Here is a 17,921-nt window from a genome sequence, read left to right on the forward strand (position 1 = left end):
GTCCAATGTAATAATAGGTTATTCACAGTTGTTACATCCATAAAATATAGAGTTTTAAGACTGTTTGATACCAACATCTGATAATAGGACACATCTGATATTCTGATCCACAAGTGTGTAAATGTTCTCTGATTCTCTATTTTTGATGTTTTAATTCTCATATGTTTTGTCTATCCTTTCACAGACTGGAGCGGTTGGTCGATGTCCTACGAAAAAAAGTTGGATCTGGATCTGTCCGAACAATGATTTGATGCTGCCTTTCTTTCTTCATCATAATATGAACAAAAGGCGTAGAAATACAATTTAATCCGTGTTGACCTCACCTACCGGGTTCTAACCTTAAATTCTAAACCAAAGATGCATTTCATGTGGGAATGGTCCAAATACATTTGAAAAAAACTTTCTCCAGGAAAAGGGGCCTTGAGAGGACCCGGGACTCTTACAAACCATCATCTTCTGCCATATATTTTCATCTTTTATTTTCACATAACTGTTCAAAAATCTTCATTCAAAATAGCATGAATGAAGGACAAAATAGTGATAATATGGAGTTTGGTAACCGCTAAGGGATGTTCTATAACATTATCTTCTTGTGAATATGATCAGCAAGACACATGATTGAGGACTTACAGGCCACACACCTTTGTTACTGGACCTAGGGTGTAACTTGAGGGTGTGCAATGGGTGCCAAGGATCTCTTTGCGATACCAGGAGACCATTTCTATATCTGCTACATTATATTTGGGAACCTGGTACAGATTTTCCATTGGGGAACAGCAGTTTAAAGTCACATCTATGGCTGGACCAGTAGATCTCAAAATATGTATTGACTCTTCCCAACACTCCCCTTACCAAGAATGTGAAGGACTTGGCTTTGTATTACAATTTAACAGAATCCTTTGTTCTCAGGTACTGACTTCCCGTTCCCTATTAATAAGACATGTATGCTTGGAGAAGCAGAGTGTGCATGTGTGGTTTAGGAGGAACAGCTGTTTGTCAAACACTTTTTTGACTTAAATCTCTCTATTAGGTTTGGCCTGGCCAGCATTGCTTCTCCTGTATGGGGTTTGAGGGGGTCAAAGGAAGAGACATTATCTATCAAATGGGATGTTTCCAAAAATGTCTTAAATACAATTGAACAATTGTGAGGTCTATGTTATCAGGACTACTGCCCTGGACCTGCATTATTAATATAGGTTGTATACTGCCAATATGATCAGTAATCGTATATTTTATTATGTTCAGCTATTTTACTACCAAATATACTGCCATGATATCAGTGCAATAATGGATAAGCATGATATGGCTCTTGTCGGTCATGTATGTGGCCCTCATATATCGCCAGATGGTAGATATTGTATGACAAACAGTCCATTGTCTAGAGGTGTTTGTTTTAGATGTTTTCTTATTATACTGTTATTGTAGATCATGTGTACTACATGAAAACAGAAAAAAAAGTTAAAAAATCCATAAAGTCACATTTCATGTATTTATTTAAAAATTATTTTGCTTAAAATATCCAATTCATGAATGTTCTGCCATTGTGTTTCTGCCAGGATTTGTCCGGCATCTTCCTGGTTCTGATATTATTAGGTTGTATAATTTGTCCTTTGTGTTTTATTATTTCCCGGCATAGTTGTGGCCTCCGGTGTTACGACATGTCAGAGGACAATGGTGATCACGATGAGTCTTTAGTGCACTATATTGCAGGTTTACAAATGCCTTCTCCCATAAAGCCTTAAAGACGTTTTTAAGTGTGCAAACAACTCTTTTAGGTTGCCCATTGTCCTTGTTTTTTTGGGTTGGGTGTGTGAGGTGTTGACCTTTTATATTATCTTTTCTTTTAAACCCTTCATATACTTAGGAGATTTATGGCTCCTTAAGTTGTGACCTTAACCCTCTAACCTTCTGATACCTGGATTAAGTGTATCCCAGAAACCAATCTGACGGGAACACCTGACCATTAGACGTCCTTAAAGAGGTGACTGGTTACTGCCGATAAATGAGCCATCTTCTGTAGTAATGGAAGATCACTTTTTATCATTGTTTATACGTTTATGACTTGGTGACGTATTGATCACGCCAAAACTAATCCAGGGTCATAACATTTTATAAAAAGTCCTGTTACTGACCAGTAGAGTTTGACCTTTTTTCCTATACACTTCTGATGTAGATATGGATTTCTCCTACTCTTGAGGATCATGTGATTCTGCCCTGTTTCCTCTTCTTTGTGTCCATGATTGGTGACATGGCCTTACCATACCGATAAATCTGCCCCATTTTATGCCACATGATCAATAACTTTGCTTACACAGGACTGGGCTATGTTTTGGAGCTTCTCATGTTCATTGAGCAGAACCTCGAACCTACCATGTGCAACATGGCACCAGCGTCAGCCTGAATGCTCTCTCCCCATATCAACCTATATGTAACAGATTGTAGTTGCCATTTATTGAGTTGTCTTTTAATGAACATCTGGGACCTGTTATTGTAACGGCAATCACCCAATGAAGCATCTCCTGGTGCTTTAGTGGACCAGTCTGACCATGCATGACACAAATCTCATATTGTATCAGGAAAAGATAGTCTTCTCTAACTATCCCATAATTTTATCTTGATGACTACCATCTTTCTCTAGATATTGTTTTGGGGTGGGGCTTATTTGTCACACATGACCTCTGACCTCTGCTTGGGAACTGGAAATTACACAAGGGGTTGAGTCTGAAATATTTCCTATGTGATCACAGGGATAGCATTGAGGAGTTACTACAATGTAGAAACATTGGGCATCTAACCCTAACAGTGTTTAGGCTATATGTAGAAGGTCAACATTGTGCTTCATAGTGTCATAGTATATGATACATCAGTGTAATGAGTCTGACAATTGAATTTACCCCTGAGATAGCTGTAAAACATCATAAACTTTCCTTACAGGACACTTAACAATTTAGGTGCATCCATTATTTTGGAAAACCTGCCTCTTATCATTCCTTTGTTGGGAGAGCATTATCACACTTGACCTCGTTCATTGAGTATCAGTCCTAGTAATCATTTACCGGCGGCACAATGGGAGAGGAGCAACAAATCTCACGTGTGTTTTATTTTATCTACCGGCACTTTATTACAGTTTTGTCTTTAACCATTAATAATCACTGCCTGACACCATCTTACTCTTCATTAAGTGCCGCAATGGTTTGTGTCATGTGTGTAATTTATAAATGTCAGAAGGCGCAACTTTTTGGAAGTTTGTTGTAGATTATAGAGATTTTTTTGATTGACAAAAAATAAAGTTTTTTGAAAATGAAGGCAAAGGGCATGTGTTGTGTTTTAAATTTTCATATTGGGGTACATTTACTTACCTGGTCCCGCGGAGTACACGAAAGTGCATTTTCCAACGATCATGCACTGTGCCGCGATCGTGCGCCCGATATCCTGCATGTGTCGCTTCCCCGCTCAGTTCCGCCGGAGTTCACCTTCTTCTTCCTGGTGCATGTAAGTGCATTGTCTTGCAACACAATTTGAATCTTAACTCCCGCGCTCAGTCCGAATCAGTCGGATTGTCCGACGGCCCGCCCCCCGATTTCTGTCACATGAAAGCCGGCGCAGCTACGCCACAATTGGATCATGTGTGACATAATCCAAGCACAAACCCCGTTAAATACCTTTCAAAATTGCACAAAAACCGTGAACAGTCCGACGAAAGTGCGATCCACGACCCTTAGTAAATAAGCCCCATTATATTGCCTAGAACATACTGTATAAAATTTTTTGCATATCTTATGTGTGTGAAGCCCTATAGCCACTTGGAGCATACACTGCTCAAAAACGCAGTTTAAGATATTGCAGGGTCTAGCCAGCAATTTTTACCAGTGCCTTAACCTCATCAAAATTGTTGAGGCATGGGCAGGACAAAATTTATGGAGCTGACCTTGACCACTACACAAACCACGGAGCTGGTACCTCCTTCAAGGGTTCCGGATCTCAGCCCCCCAATTATCTGATATTGATGACTTTTTCTAAGGTCAGTACATCAATATCTATAAACTGAAAACTGTAGGAAGAAAATAATAGAATTGATAACCCATATGGATATAGACCATAAAATTAGATACCTTATCTGAGACAACTCTTAACTTCTGCATTTTAGGATGTAAAGATTTACACTAAATAACTTGATGATCTAAGGAGTGGTGAGCAGCTGCCCTACAGAGCATGGCTATGATTTCACTGAGTAGAGTGAAGTATTAATATGAATGATTTTAGTGAATAAAATTCTTTTTTTTTTTTATTAAAATTTTTAGCTTTGAACAATACTTAAAGTGTAATTAACCTTTTGCCAAAATTACATGAATGAATAGTGCTGCTAATGGTAAGGTTTGTAATATACTTTTTTAAAGAAATCTGCTCCTATGCCCCTTTTTTTCCTCTGCCTTTCTTCCCTATTTAAGCAGTTTGTGTAAATCAGCTTTCTGCCCTGTATCTACTGAGAGCTGTGAGATAAAGGAACCTGATAAAATGTCTAAGAACTTACCCGTATTTACTATAAGATGCATCCCCGATTAAGTCTTCAAAAAAAGCAAAAATATATTTTACACCAATTAAAATATCCCCATTGGTCCCACAAAAGCACAGGACACACAGCTCTGCTACATCCATACATTTACATGCACAAACAGTAAAAGGAACACACTTTTCACTGCTATTCACAGTGCACACTGCTACATACACAAATACACACACACTGACCGGGAACTGCTATACACATAAACACACACAGCTCTTCTATACACACATAAGGAACACACTGGGCACTACTATGCACATAAACACACTGGGCAGTAATATACACACAAAAACACACACATCCTGCTATACACACATAAGGAACACACTGGGCAGTAATATACACATAAACACACACATCCTGCTATACACACATAAGGAACACACTGGGCAGTAATATACACATAAACACACACAGCTCTGCTATACACACATAAGGAACACACTGGGCAGTAATATACACATAAACACACACAGCTCTGCTATACACACATAAGGAACACACTGGGCAGTAATATACACATAAACACATACAGCTATGCTATACACACATAAGGAACACACTGGGCAGTAATATACACATAAACACATACAGCTCTGCTATACACACATAAGGAACACACTGGGCAGTAATATACACACAAAAACACATACAGCTCTGCTATAGACACATAAGGAACACACTGGGCAGTAATATACACATAAACACATACAGCTATGCTATACACACATAAGGAACACACTGGGCAGTAATATACACATAAACACATACAGCTCTGCTATACACACATAAGGAACACACTGGGCAGTAATATACACATAAACACATACAGCTATGCTATACACACATAAGGAACACACTGGGCACTACTATACACAGAAATATACACACATAAGAAGGCAGTGAGTAGGCATGTAGGGACACATGGGAGAGGAGAGAGGGAGAGAGCAGTGCAGAGGCTCTGCTTTCTGGAAGATTTCTCTGATTTTTTCTTGCTAAAAAGTGCGCCTTATAGTCTGAAAAATATGGTATCTCTTTACAGAAAGTCTTTGGATAGTCTAATCTCTCCAGAGAGATGAATCATCAAGGGAAGTATTCTTTAGGTATGGAAAGAGTTAATCATTAGCCTCCTTATCTAACGGGAGTAGGGAGACCTCTTTCAAATATACTGCTCGCTATAGGAGAAAGAGCAGAAACAAGACACAGGGAAGCTGCTGTACCTAAGTATAGTACACATTTATTATTATCACCAGCTGTATTAATTTTTTAAATAAAAAGAAATTGGTTCAAAAGTTTAGTTACAATTTAACCCCCAAGCTAAAAATATATGTCAAACAGCACCAGCTACTGTCCCACCCAGGGGGATCATGTAACACCCAACAGTGGATTCAGGGCACATTAAATGTGTGAAACCTTATTGAACTGTATAAGTTGGATGAAATCATGGTCAACAAATAAACCGAAAGGGGGGCACACCCAAAATTTGCAAAAAATACACACACCAACACAATCACATCAGTCTCTCCCTGACCCTAAACGCCTACGCCATATTGATTTTTAGGTGGGGGCATAAATATCGACATATCAAAAACAATACAAAAAACTTTCACCATAGAACAGAGAGGTGCGAAACAAGACATACAAATTAAAAGTTGCAAATAATAAATGCTCCCTGCGTCCAATGACTGTAGTAGTCAGATCGTTGCTGATTGGTTGTCTCAGATTTGTACATCAATATAACAAACACATATAAATCCTCCCATTGATGCCCAAAGGTCACAGACTATTAGTTTGCAGATTGAAAATGGTGCAGATAACTGCGTGTGTACACAGCGCTGTCTGCTGTCTGTGTATGTGTGTATTTCCCCCAGTGTGTACAAGAACCTAAGGAGGCATCTGGGAAAAGTACAATTAGTTCACATGTGCAAGCTCCAACTTAACAAATGTTTAAAATATTTCAGCTTTTTACACTGTGCCAAAACAAACCAACCCTTTTCTAAAGACGGAGTATTATGTTCCTCTCTGGCACTGAATACCCTTCAAGCATCCCAGGTATTTTTTCTGAACCTGCACAAGACACGTGTAGAAGACATGACATACAATCTGATGTTTCCTACAAGACAACGACCCGTCCAGACCAAGAAGAATGTACTACGGCGTAAGACATGACCTGTGATCTGATATTCTGTGTTATGCCGGAAGCTCTGGGAATAAATATACAGTAAGGACACGGACAGAAGAGGACTATTAGCTACAACTATATGGATAGCGTCTATGTGGACCCCAGATTCGGCATGAATGTGCTTTCTCCAAAGTCTACATTGGTCGTCATCCCTCTACATCTCTGCTACACACCTGCTTGGTTGTCTTGCATCCGTACACCTAATATGCATCACACTGTAAGCTCTTGTGTCACCCCCTCATCCTCATAGACTGTAAGCTCTTGTGTCACCCCCTCATCCTCATAGACTGTAAGCTCTTGTATCACCCCCTCATCCTCATAGACTGTAAGCTCTTGTGTCACCTCCTCACCTTGATAGACTGTAAGCTCTTGTGTCACCCCTCATCCTCATAGACTGTAAGCTCATGTGTCACCCCCTCATCCTCATAGATGTAAGCTCTTGTGTCACCCCCTCATCCTCATAGACTGTAAGCTCGTGTCACCCCCCCTCATCCTCATAGACTGTAAGCTCTTGTGTCACCCCTCATCCTCATAGACTGTAAGCTCTTGTGTCACCCCCTCATCCTCATAGACTGTAAGCTCTTGTGTCATCCCCTCATCCTCATAGACTGTAAGCTCTTGTGTCACCCCTCATCCTCATAGACTGTAAGCTCTTGTGTCACCTCCTCATCCTCATTTACTGTAAGCTCTTGTGTCACCCCCTCATCCTCATTGACTGTAAGCTCTTGTGTCACCCCCTCATCCTCATTGACTGTAAGCTCTTGTGTCACCCCCTCATCCTCATAGACTGTAAGCTCTTGTGTCACCCTTGTTTTATCTTATTTGTATATGTCCCCCATGAGTTGTAATGTGATACAAAATATAACAGCGCTATATAAAGATTATTATTATGATGCAGTATGAGGACAGCCCCAGCTTCATAAAGAATCCAGAACAAGTGACCGTCAATCAAAGTATGAAATACGTTTATGTACTTGTTTTATGTAGTCTTTTTTTGCAGTACTGACTTTAGGGTCTCACCACAACCCCCCACTTCAATGCAGCCCCAAATTCAGTTTTGCTACATCCAGGGATCAACAGTCCCACCAGACTACCAGAGGTACATCTGGTTCTGAAACAGGTCCCAAAAATATCTCTACAGATAGATACTGTAGACGGTAACAATTGGGAGTTATTTGCATTGTACATGAGTGGGTCCTGTCCAGATACTGGCGCTGATGCTAAGCTTCTGTAGCACGAGAAGTCCTCTACTACTATTTAGAAATTGAGAGAGGGGGGTCTGTTGTAATACAGAGCAAACCCCTAACTGAGGTCAAACTATATAGGTCCCAAAATATTTCAGCAACATTTAGCACATGATGAGAGTGAATCCCTGGGCTGACCCGCAGCCTCGCTGTACACGTTGTCTCTGTACAATGTTCCACAGGGCAAGGTTAGTGCAGACATGTCACTGGCCCCAGTAACACCAAGGCCGCTCAATGATTCACAGAGCAAACAGCTTGCGGGGGGCTGACCATTCCAGAAAAAAAGCATTTCAGAGTCCAGGAGCCATTGCATGGCATCCACTCGCAGAAAAAAATATTTATTTGGGTTTACTTGCAGGTTTTCCTTTCATTGTGTCATGGTGGTAAATGGAGCACTTGGATGTCCTCTCACTATATAAAGTCGTATTGATCACATGACTCTATGTCAAGCAGTTAGGTCCAAGTCATAACACGGCCAATTATCAACTGTGATAGCACATTGGTATATGCTGGGGCAAATGTTGAGGCAGTTTGAAGGTAGGAAGTAGGGGAGTAACTTACATGGGTGCAGAAGGTACATTTACACCTGACAGGCAGAAGTGACAGCTAGCAACTTACAGGTGACAATCTGTTCCACCAGGTCCAGAATTTTATGGCCCCCTCTCTTGACTGTTAATTTGCCACCCAAATGTCTTTGTGTCTTGGTAGCATATCTTCACACTGCGCCCCTGAAAATACCACAGTCACAGTATAGGGTCTCCTGAATAACAAGTATCCCACACTGTGCTCCACAATAATATATACGTCTCACAACTGACCACACTGTGCACCCGGCAAATTTATATAAGATATAGCCCTCAAAAAACTCCAGTTTGCCCCCTATGTACACTCACCGGCCACTTTATTAGGTACACCTGTCCAACTGCTCGTTAACACTTAATTTCTAATCAGCCAATCACATGGCGGCAACTCAGTGCATTTAGGCATGTAGACATGGTCAAGACAATCTCCTGCAGTTCAAACCGAGCATCAGTATGGGGAAGAAAGGTGATTTGAGTGCCTTTGAATGTGGCATGGTTGTTGGTGCCAGAAGGGCTGGTCTGAGTATTTCAGTAACTGCTGATCTACTGGGATTTTCATGCACAACCATCTCTAGGGTTTACAGAGAATGGTCCGAAAAAGATAAAACATCCAGTGAGCGGCATATCTGTAGGCGGAAATGCCTTGTTGATGCCAGAGGTCAGAGGAGAATGGGCAGACTGGTTCGAGCTGATATAAAGGCAACAGTGACTCAAATTGCCACCCGTTACAACCAAGGTAGGCAGAAGAGCATCTCTGAACGCACAGTACGTCGAACTTTGAGGCAGATGGGCTACAGCAGCAGAAGACCACACCGGGTGCCACTCCTTTCAGCTAAGAACAGGAAACTGAGGCTACAATTTGCACAAGCTCATCGAAATTGGACAGTAGAAGATCGGAAAAACGTTGCCTGGTCTGATGAGTCTCGATTTCTGCTGCGACATTCGGATGGTAGGGTCAGAATTTGGCGTCAACAACATGAAAGCATGGATCCATCCTGCCTTGTATCAACGGTTCAGGCTGGTGGTGGGGGTGTCATGGTGTGGGGAATATTTTCTTGGCACTCTTTGGGCCCCTTGGTACCAATTGAGCAACGTTGCAACGCCACAGCCTACCTGAGTATTGTTGCTGACCATGTCCATCCCTTTATGACCACAATGTACCCTGTAACATCTGATGGCTACTTTCAGCAGGATAATGCGCCATGTCATAAAGCTGGAATCATCTCAGACTGGTTTCTTGAACATGACAATGAGGTCACTGCACTCAAATGGCCTCCACAGTCACCAGATCTCAATCCAATAGAGCATCTTTGGGATGTGGTGGAACGGGAGATTCGCATCATGGATGTGCAGCCGACAAATCTGCGGCAACTGTGTGATGCCATCATGTCAATATGGACCAAATTCTCGGAGGAGCTTCCAGCACCTTGTTGAATCTATGCCACGAAGAATTGAGGCAGTTCTGAAGGTAAAAGGGGGTCCAACCCGTTACTAGCATGGTGTACCTAATAAAGTGGCCGGTGAGTGTATATATATAAAAAATAGACAGTGTTCCCCTTCATATTGTATGTATTATACTATGGACATTTATTAATGTATTACAAAGTCCCCTTTACTTTATTATAATCCTCGATGGGGGCATTAAAAGGGGCTAAAGAAATTGAGATGGAATCTAATAGATTGTTTTCCATTCTGGGCAGTTTCATTCATACATGAATTGTACACTTTGCAACACTTGACATATCTTTCTGTTCTGAAACAGGTCCCTAAAATTCAGCAGAAGGGGAAATCAATCTGGCTTATTTTCAAAGCCAATCACTTTCCACTAGGGTTCACATCAGATCTTATGAATAATAAGGTCTGTATTGTGATAAGAACCATTCCTTCTAGTGGGCCCAAGGAAACCAAGTCCTACAGCAGCATCATCTGTCCATTTCTGATCTAGTAACCAGGGGCATATATAGAATATTGTTGGCCCCATGTCAGAGTAAGGAATGGGCCTTCTGTTAGTACATTAACTTCATGATGAATGAACGTAAAATGACATTGACTGGTTGTCAGGGGATGTATGGAGAGGGCTCACAGGCTGACCTCTCTCCACACATGACAGGTGTACATGATGTTATTGGAGGTCGGCAATTGTTTGCCTGGAAAGCTGGGAGCCCACAGCAATCACCCCCTCTTCCTAGGGTGCATATATAGTGATAAATAAAATCATAAACATGTGATGGACATTTTGGAATGGTAAAAACCTATCAAAAAATGTAAAATGCAACAGAAATGTCACCATTTTGCCTTCAATAAAAAAAAATGATCAAAGGTGATCAAAAGGTCATTCAGGTATCAAAATGATAGCAATGAAAATGTTATCTGCCAAAAAAGACACCTTACCCAGCTCCATAAACCCAAAGTATCAGAATATATTGATGAAAGACATTGTAATGCAACATTATTGAATTTTTAAAGGTATTACAACATAACCAAACATAAAAATGTGTCATGTGATTGTACTGACCCAAAGAATAAAGTCCATTGGAGCGCACAGTGAAAGTCTTAAAAAGAAAGCCCATAAGAAGATGCCACAAGTGCTTTTTTTTGCCATTTCCATCACATTTGGAATTTTTTTTCCAGCTTTCAAGTACAAGACACAGAATATTTAATGGTGCCTCTAGAAAGTAAAAATTGGTCCCACAGAAAACAAGCCCTAGCACATATTTGTCAATGGATAAAAAGACATGGCTTGTGGAAGAAGAGAAGTGAAAACCTTGTACTAAAACTGTCTAAATGTAAGATTAAAGTAAGTGTAGACTGTCTTACACTGCTCCAGATTATCACGTCCATTAATGCAGGAAGCTCAATAGTCTGTATTATGTGTTGTGTCTATGTACACAGCCCTCCATCTATGAAGCACATCCATACCCTTCTATTCATAAACACATGATCCTCTATAAAGTTTGTGTAGATCTTCGCCATTGTTTGCTTTATATACTATAAATTCTACATTTTGCTTTAAATCACTAATACTATTTTACAGGCAGATAAGAACAAATGTGGATTATACATCATATGCCCAGTCCTTGGGGATGTCCCATATCAAACCGATCATTCGGGAAATGACATGGTTTTTTGAATAAAGCAGGAAGCCGGAGTGATGTGTGATCTGGGAAGTTTTTCATGTGTGTGATACCTCCAGTGGGTTTAGTCTATTCTGTAATCCATAATTCCCTATTGTACAGACTACTGCTGGAAATTAGGGATCACAGTGGCTTGTAATGAGGAGGCTCAGTTTCATCTTGTACCTCCTGCAGCTTTTGCTGTAATACAGACTTGTCCCATTCAATAGTCGGCAGGGCAAGGCAGGAGCACTAGTTAGGGTGGGGATTACCAGAGTCGCCTGCTTGTCAGACCCACCCCCCAAATCAATGCCCCAAACACAAAACAACCTGGGTGTCCTGCTCTAGAAAATCCACTGCAGAATCTCAGCACTAAATCGTAGCCGGATAATCCCACTCCGGCCTCCCCAACATATTGTTCCATCTGTTCCCCCAGGATATAAAGGGCCGGCTGCTAATATATGTGAGAGTGGAACGGCCGAGCCTAAGAGAGAGCGAGGTCCCAAGAGACCGACAAATAAACACGTCTTATAAACGGATTCCTGTGGCCGGGCCTATGCTCGGAGATACTGTTAAATAAATTAGCACTTCTAAAGGAGGGACCTCTGTGATCTCCAGACCTCATGTATATCAACTACTATCGCTCATAAGCTCAATTAAGCTTTCCCGCTCATTAATTTGCCCATAAAAGGCATCTTCAATGGGGCTGAACCATAGAAGTCACCGAGGAGGTCTTAACAAGTCAATGAGTAAACTGCTGCTTCTGGAGAGATGCAATTAAGATTCATTGAAGAAAAAAAAACTAAATAAATCAATTACCAAATAATTACAAGACTAGAAAACTTTATAAACGTAATAAATGTCCTACGGAGTCTGACTTTTTAGAAAATAGAGGGGCGTCATTTGTGTGTTATTGGATCAAACATGATATCAAATATAATGTTGTTTTTATGCAGTTTCTGTTTGTAACCTTTTGGCGTGATCAGGAAAAAAGTTTTCCAAAGTTTTATGATAGTACGTCATGATATTTTATGGCAAGCACTAAATACATAAACGCCAGCAGTAACAATAGTTGTCCATTAGAAAAAAATATAAAAATCCTGTTTTTCAGAAAGGCTGAACAGGCAGTGTATAAATAAAAAGTGGATTCTGTACTTCTGTATTCCTGATGCTCCGTTAGGAAAACCCATTGCAAAGACCCTCTCCCATTGAAATAAATGGAGTTATTGAGATTAATGAGAGATGGACAAGTCTTTTTTTTTTGCAATTATATTACTTATTTAAAAAAAAAGAAGCCACTTTCCGTATATTCCAGGAAAAATTTGCAAGCCGGGAGGCGTATAGCTGTTGGGCTAATGACTGCACAAAGGGGTTTTTAGGTAGCAGGGTTATAAGTACAGGAATAGGCCCTTCTTTAACTAAGGTGGTTTTTCCCTTTCCTTTCTGTCTCCCTGCGTATCCCAGGGAGGTGGGGGCTACGTGACAAGGGGCGGGCTTGTGTCGTGGGTGGTACAGGAAGTGAGCATAGCTTAAATAGGGGCTGCAGACGTCACTCACCCTCTTTCTGGATTGCGTTTCCCACCCACCCTCCCTTTGTTTAAGGTATTTTCGGCGTTGCTTTTGTCACAGCTGGCGGTTAGTTGGGTTATTTGGCCTACATGCCCATTGGCTGGCAGGCATACAGGTGGGAGGGGTTTTGTTGCTCTTTGTTTGTTATTTAAATTTGTTACCTGTTCAATTTATGTTTTAAAAAAAATACAAAAAAATAATATAAAAAAAATACGAGATGTTTATTATAATAATATATAAAGCTGTGGCCGACCCTCATGTCAACCCACATATGTTTTACGTTAATACAAGTCTCTGTGTGTTTATTTATCGGCGGATATTGGTTTAAGGTTAAAGGGGCCGGTGCTCCCGGGGGTTTATGGTTTTAATTTTATTTGGGCAGTCCCAGGCAAATGCAGCTACCACTGTGTGAACATCCCCTAAGACAGTGGTGGCGAACCTATGGCACGGGTGCCAGAGGTGGCACTCAGAGCCCTTTCTGTGGGCACTCAGGCCATTACCCTAGGACAGAGTTCACCAAACAGGACCGAATCCACCAAATCTTCCTGCAGACCCAGGCAACTTAAGAGATGCTGCACTCAACGCTATTTTAAAGTGACACTTCATTGGCTGTTTGGAACTGCAATATCTTTGTAGGTCATCCTGCTGGACCCAACATTCTTCCTGTACTGAGAGACCCTGGAGAGAAGCTATCTGCCCTCTTTCTTTCAACTGTATTGGTGGCCTTAGGAGTAAGAATACGTAGCAATGAGTTACTGCTTAAAATGCCATGTTGACACATGGTAAATAAGTCGATTTTGGCCGGCCGCGCCCCCCCTTCACACCCCTTCACGCCCCACTGGCGTGAAGGTGGCGGATTGGGGAAAATAATCGCAAAAGCTAGCAATAAGCTAGCATTTGCGATGATTTCAGGGCCTCTGCACCACTGGCGGTGCGCAGAGGTCCTGATAAATATGCCCCTCTGTCTCTAAAAGGTTCGCCATCACTGCCCTAAGAGGTAAAGTCAATAATATATATTTTCTCTTGCAGTAGTAGGATAATAGAGTAAATTGACTCCTAAATTTGCAGCTTTTTGAAATGTCGCACTTCATTAATAGTGAATACTATTAAAACTATTCCCTGTGTGGGTTTACCATATTTGGATAAGTTTGGAATGAGATGTATGAAGTCATAAATTAAGTGCATGGGCGCTCTCCCACAGAAAGATGCAAATTTGGTGCAAAACCATAAAATTTACCCTCTGAGACAGGATTTTTTCTAATTATCACATACTTTGCAAGACCATTTGGGACTAGTAGACACAGATCCCGCTGACTATCACCATCCGTTACCTGAAGACACTTCTGAAGGACCACAGATGCCCTTCCGTTACAAAGGACGACTAACGCGACCAAAATGCATAAATGGCTGCTTTTTTGCTACTTTTTGCGTCTGGTTTTAATATATTTCATTTAAAGGGCATCTACCACCAGGATGAAAGACTGTATGCAAATGAGCCTGAGGGGCTCCAAACTCCAATAACACCTCTGAAACCTGGAGCCCCTCAGGTTCCCCTTTGCATACAGGGTTTTATCCTGGCAATAGACACCCTTTTTAGTTTTTTTTTATCCTCGCTGGAGACCACTATATTTAACAGAAACCAATATTAATTTATCTATCAGACTTCTCGGACTTCCATGATTTCTGCAAAAATCCACAACCCGCTTTGTAATTGATTCAAGAACACTGAATGTGCGATCAATAAAGTTTTGGTATTTTTTGTGTTTGGCAGGCTAAACTCATATTGTGAACTCATTGTTTAGCTGTTCAGATTGGTTGACACATATGAATAAAACCTGGGGGTCTTTCAAAATTCCTAATAATAACAGGAGGGATTTCCTATGACATTTTCTTCAGGAACTGGTCCAAAGAAGAATCACACATTAGCAGATCTACCTGCATCCAACTCACTTCCAGAAATAAAACAGCAATATATCAATGTTTTATCTGTAAACAACACAAACAACATAAAATCAATGGAGCATTGTTATTCTGCTCCACCGAGACGATATATTACACATCATTACATAATAGGCCAGTGTTTTTATGTCACCAGAGGCACGGGTCACTTCAGATATTTGGACTCTCTGTATAAATACATTTATCATCCATAAGATTTATCTCTTCGGTCTGAAATACTTAAAATCTGAATAAACTCAACTTGTAACATTGGAGGTGCAAAGTCAGGTCGGTCTGATGTTCTACAGCCAAACCTGAAGACAACAAGGAATACAAAGTGCTGATCCCGGGGTCTCATGACAATTCAAGTATCGGGGAACTGCTGAAAGACTCAGTGCCGGCTGGGTCCGGAGAAAGCCATCCTTGGTTCAAGTTTAAAATAAGTATAGAAGTAATAAAAAATGAACCTCAAGAAAAAAATGCTATTAATAATCCGACTGTGACCTTTCAGACATGGCCTTCACTTTCCGGTGTCTGACACTAAGAGAAAATACCTGGGGATTACCAATCACTGGCTGAGGTGAGTCTGTTATGTGGGAAGTTCCTGATGTTTCCTGTGTGTTGAGAAGCTCCAAGTACTGGAGAACCGGGAGTTGGAGAAATTACCATGGAGGGAATTTATCATACATCGGCACATAGTACCTCGGGTACCCACCAGATCTATCCGGAGGCTCTGTGCCGCTAGGTCCAGCCAGGCATAGAATTACGCTATAGCCTATGCCAGTTCCTGGCGCAGAATACAGGTAGTGCGCAGGCGCAGGGCAATTAATCCCCACACTGTTATAAGCCACTTGTAGGCTTTCTTTTATTATGACTTCCTCTGGATCAACATGGGACTTTAGGTCAAACACTGTAGGAGGCATTAGGTACGTTTTTTAGTCCTCTTTGTATGTCTAGAAAAATACAGGACACAGAACACAGGATCCGGCATTGTGGATAGTTGACAAGCAACTTTCACACATGAGTCTGGGACTTGTCTTTAGTGAAGCTGACATAGATGGCGGCCATCCCTCACAGCTGGCGTCCGCCATATTGTCATTAATGCGTCATTAGTAATTATGAGTGTTAATAGGATGTGTGATCCGGCCGCCTTGACAAGAAATGCCGGCCACTGATTTCATGCTACATTTGATAGAGAGGTAACTGAGGCTGCTCTCGGCATAGAAATCCCCGTATTGTGTCCCAATGCTTTTCTATGCATCAAAGGGAGTAGGAAACGTATTAACCCCTTTTTAAACCAAATGGCCGAGGAGCTGAATACAAAACCCCCTGTTCTGTACTTTAATTAAAGTCGTGTTTCTGCAGCCGGGCAGAAAAGGGCTATTGGAGGGAGTTGCTATAACAACACCAAATCTTTCAGGCCTTTTCTTGTTAATCCACTCCTCCCGTCTGCCTTGTCACTGATACTCGGGACAATGCCCTCTCCCATTCCCATTATCTGACACTTGCTCTATGATTATAGTCTCTTCTATAGTTATGTCTTTGTTTATTTTGCAGGGTTCTCATCCTTGTATTGTGCTGCTCTCCTCCAGAATGAAAAGGGCCACAGACACAGAATCCGGGATCCCTGCACCCTGGAAATTATTCCGTCTATCCCAGAGTTGTAGCTACAGTGGAAATCTATTCTTAACATTGATTTCTGTACTAACAAGTTATTTTAATACAAGTTTATTTATAAAGGCAGAAAACTATTTATCTGTGTGTTATATGTTACATGTAAAATGTATCTCTCTTTTTAGGGTTAGGTGGATAGAGTGGAGAGTATTCAGGCCCCTTTACATTTTCTACTCTATGTTTTATTGCAGTCAATTGGTAAGATCATCAAATATTCAGCCCCTTTGCTCAGTGTTGAGTAGAAGCAGCTTTGGAGTCTTCTTGGGAAGATGCAACAAGTTCTTCACCCCTGGATTTGGGGATCCTCTGCCTCTTCCTTGCAGATCCTCTCCAGTTCCCTCAGGTTGGATGGTAAATGTTGGTGGAAGCCATTTTCAAGTCTCTCCAGAGATGCTCAATTGGGTTTAGGTCCGGGCTCTGGTTTGGCCAGTCAGGAATGGTCACAGAGTATTTTAGCTGTGTGCTTAGGGTCATTGTCTTGTTGGAAGGGGAACCTTTGGCCCAGTCTGAGGACCAGAGCTCTGGAAGAGGTTTTCATCCAGGATATCTCTGCACTTGGCTGCATTCATCTTTTCTTCTTTTCACTGCTGGGATTCTATATGGCAGCACCTGGTTTTCTCCTCACATACCACTTACAGTTAACGCCAAAAAGTCCAATCTATGTCTCACCAGAGCAGAGAATCTTATTTCTCATAGTCTGGGAGTCCTTCATGTGTTTTTAGCAAACTGTATGCAGCTTTCATATGTCTTACACTGAGGAGAGGCTTCCGTCTGTACACTCTGCCATAAGGCCCCAACTGGTGGAGGCTGCAGTGATCAGTGACTTTGTGGAACTCCCTCCTATCTCCCTACTGCTTCTCTGGAGCTCAGCCACAGTGGTCTTGGGGTTCTTATTTACCTCTCTGACCATGGCTCTTCTTCCATGATTGCTTAGTTTGCCTGGATGGTCAGGTCGAGAAAGAGTTGTGGTTGTCTTCCATTTAAGGATTATGGAGGCCACTGTGCTCTTAGGAACCTTGAGTGCTGTATTCTTTTGTAACCTTGTGCCTTGCCACA

General features: G+C 41.4%; 1 protein-coding gene across 10 annotated transcripts in view; it reads left to right on the top strand.

The window, feature by feature from the left end:
* The window catches only part of MIPOL1 (mirror-image polydactyly 1), a 276,231-nt gene extending 272,926 nt beyond the window's left edge, over nucleotides 1-3,305 (top strand). For all 10 annotated transcript variants that reach the window (XM_072115538.1, XM_072115539.1, XM_072115537.1 and 7 more), the window contains one exon: nucleotides 185-3,305. In XM_072115538.1, the coding sequence (XP_071971639.1) occupies nucleotides 185-251 (67 nt within the window). In that variant the 3' untranslated portion in view covers nucleotides 252-3,305. The remainder of the gene's footprint in view (nucleotides 1-184) is intronic.
* The last annotated feature ends 14,616 nt before the right edge of the window (nucleotides 3,306-17,921 follow it).

This window comes from Engystomops pustulosus, chromosome 7, assembly GCF_040894005.1.
Source record: "Engystomops pustulosus chromosome 7, aEngPut4.maternal, whole genome shotgun sequence".
Classification (NCBI taxonomy): domain Eukaryota; kingdom Metazoa; phylum Chordata; class Amphibia; order Anura; family Leptodactylidae; genus Engystomops; species Engystomops pustulosus.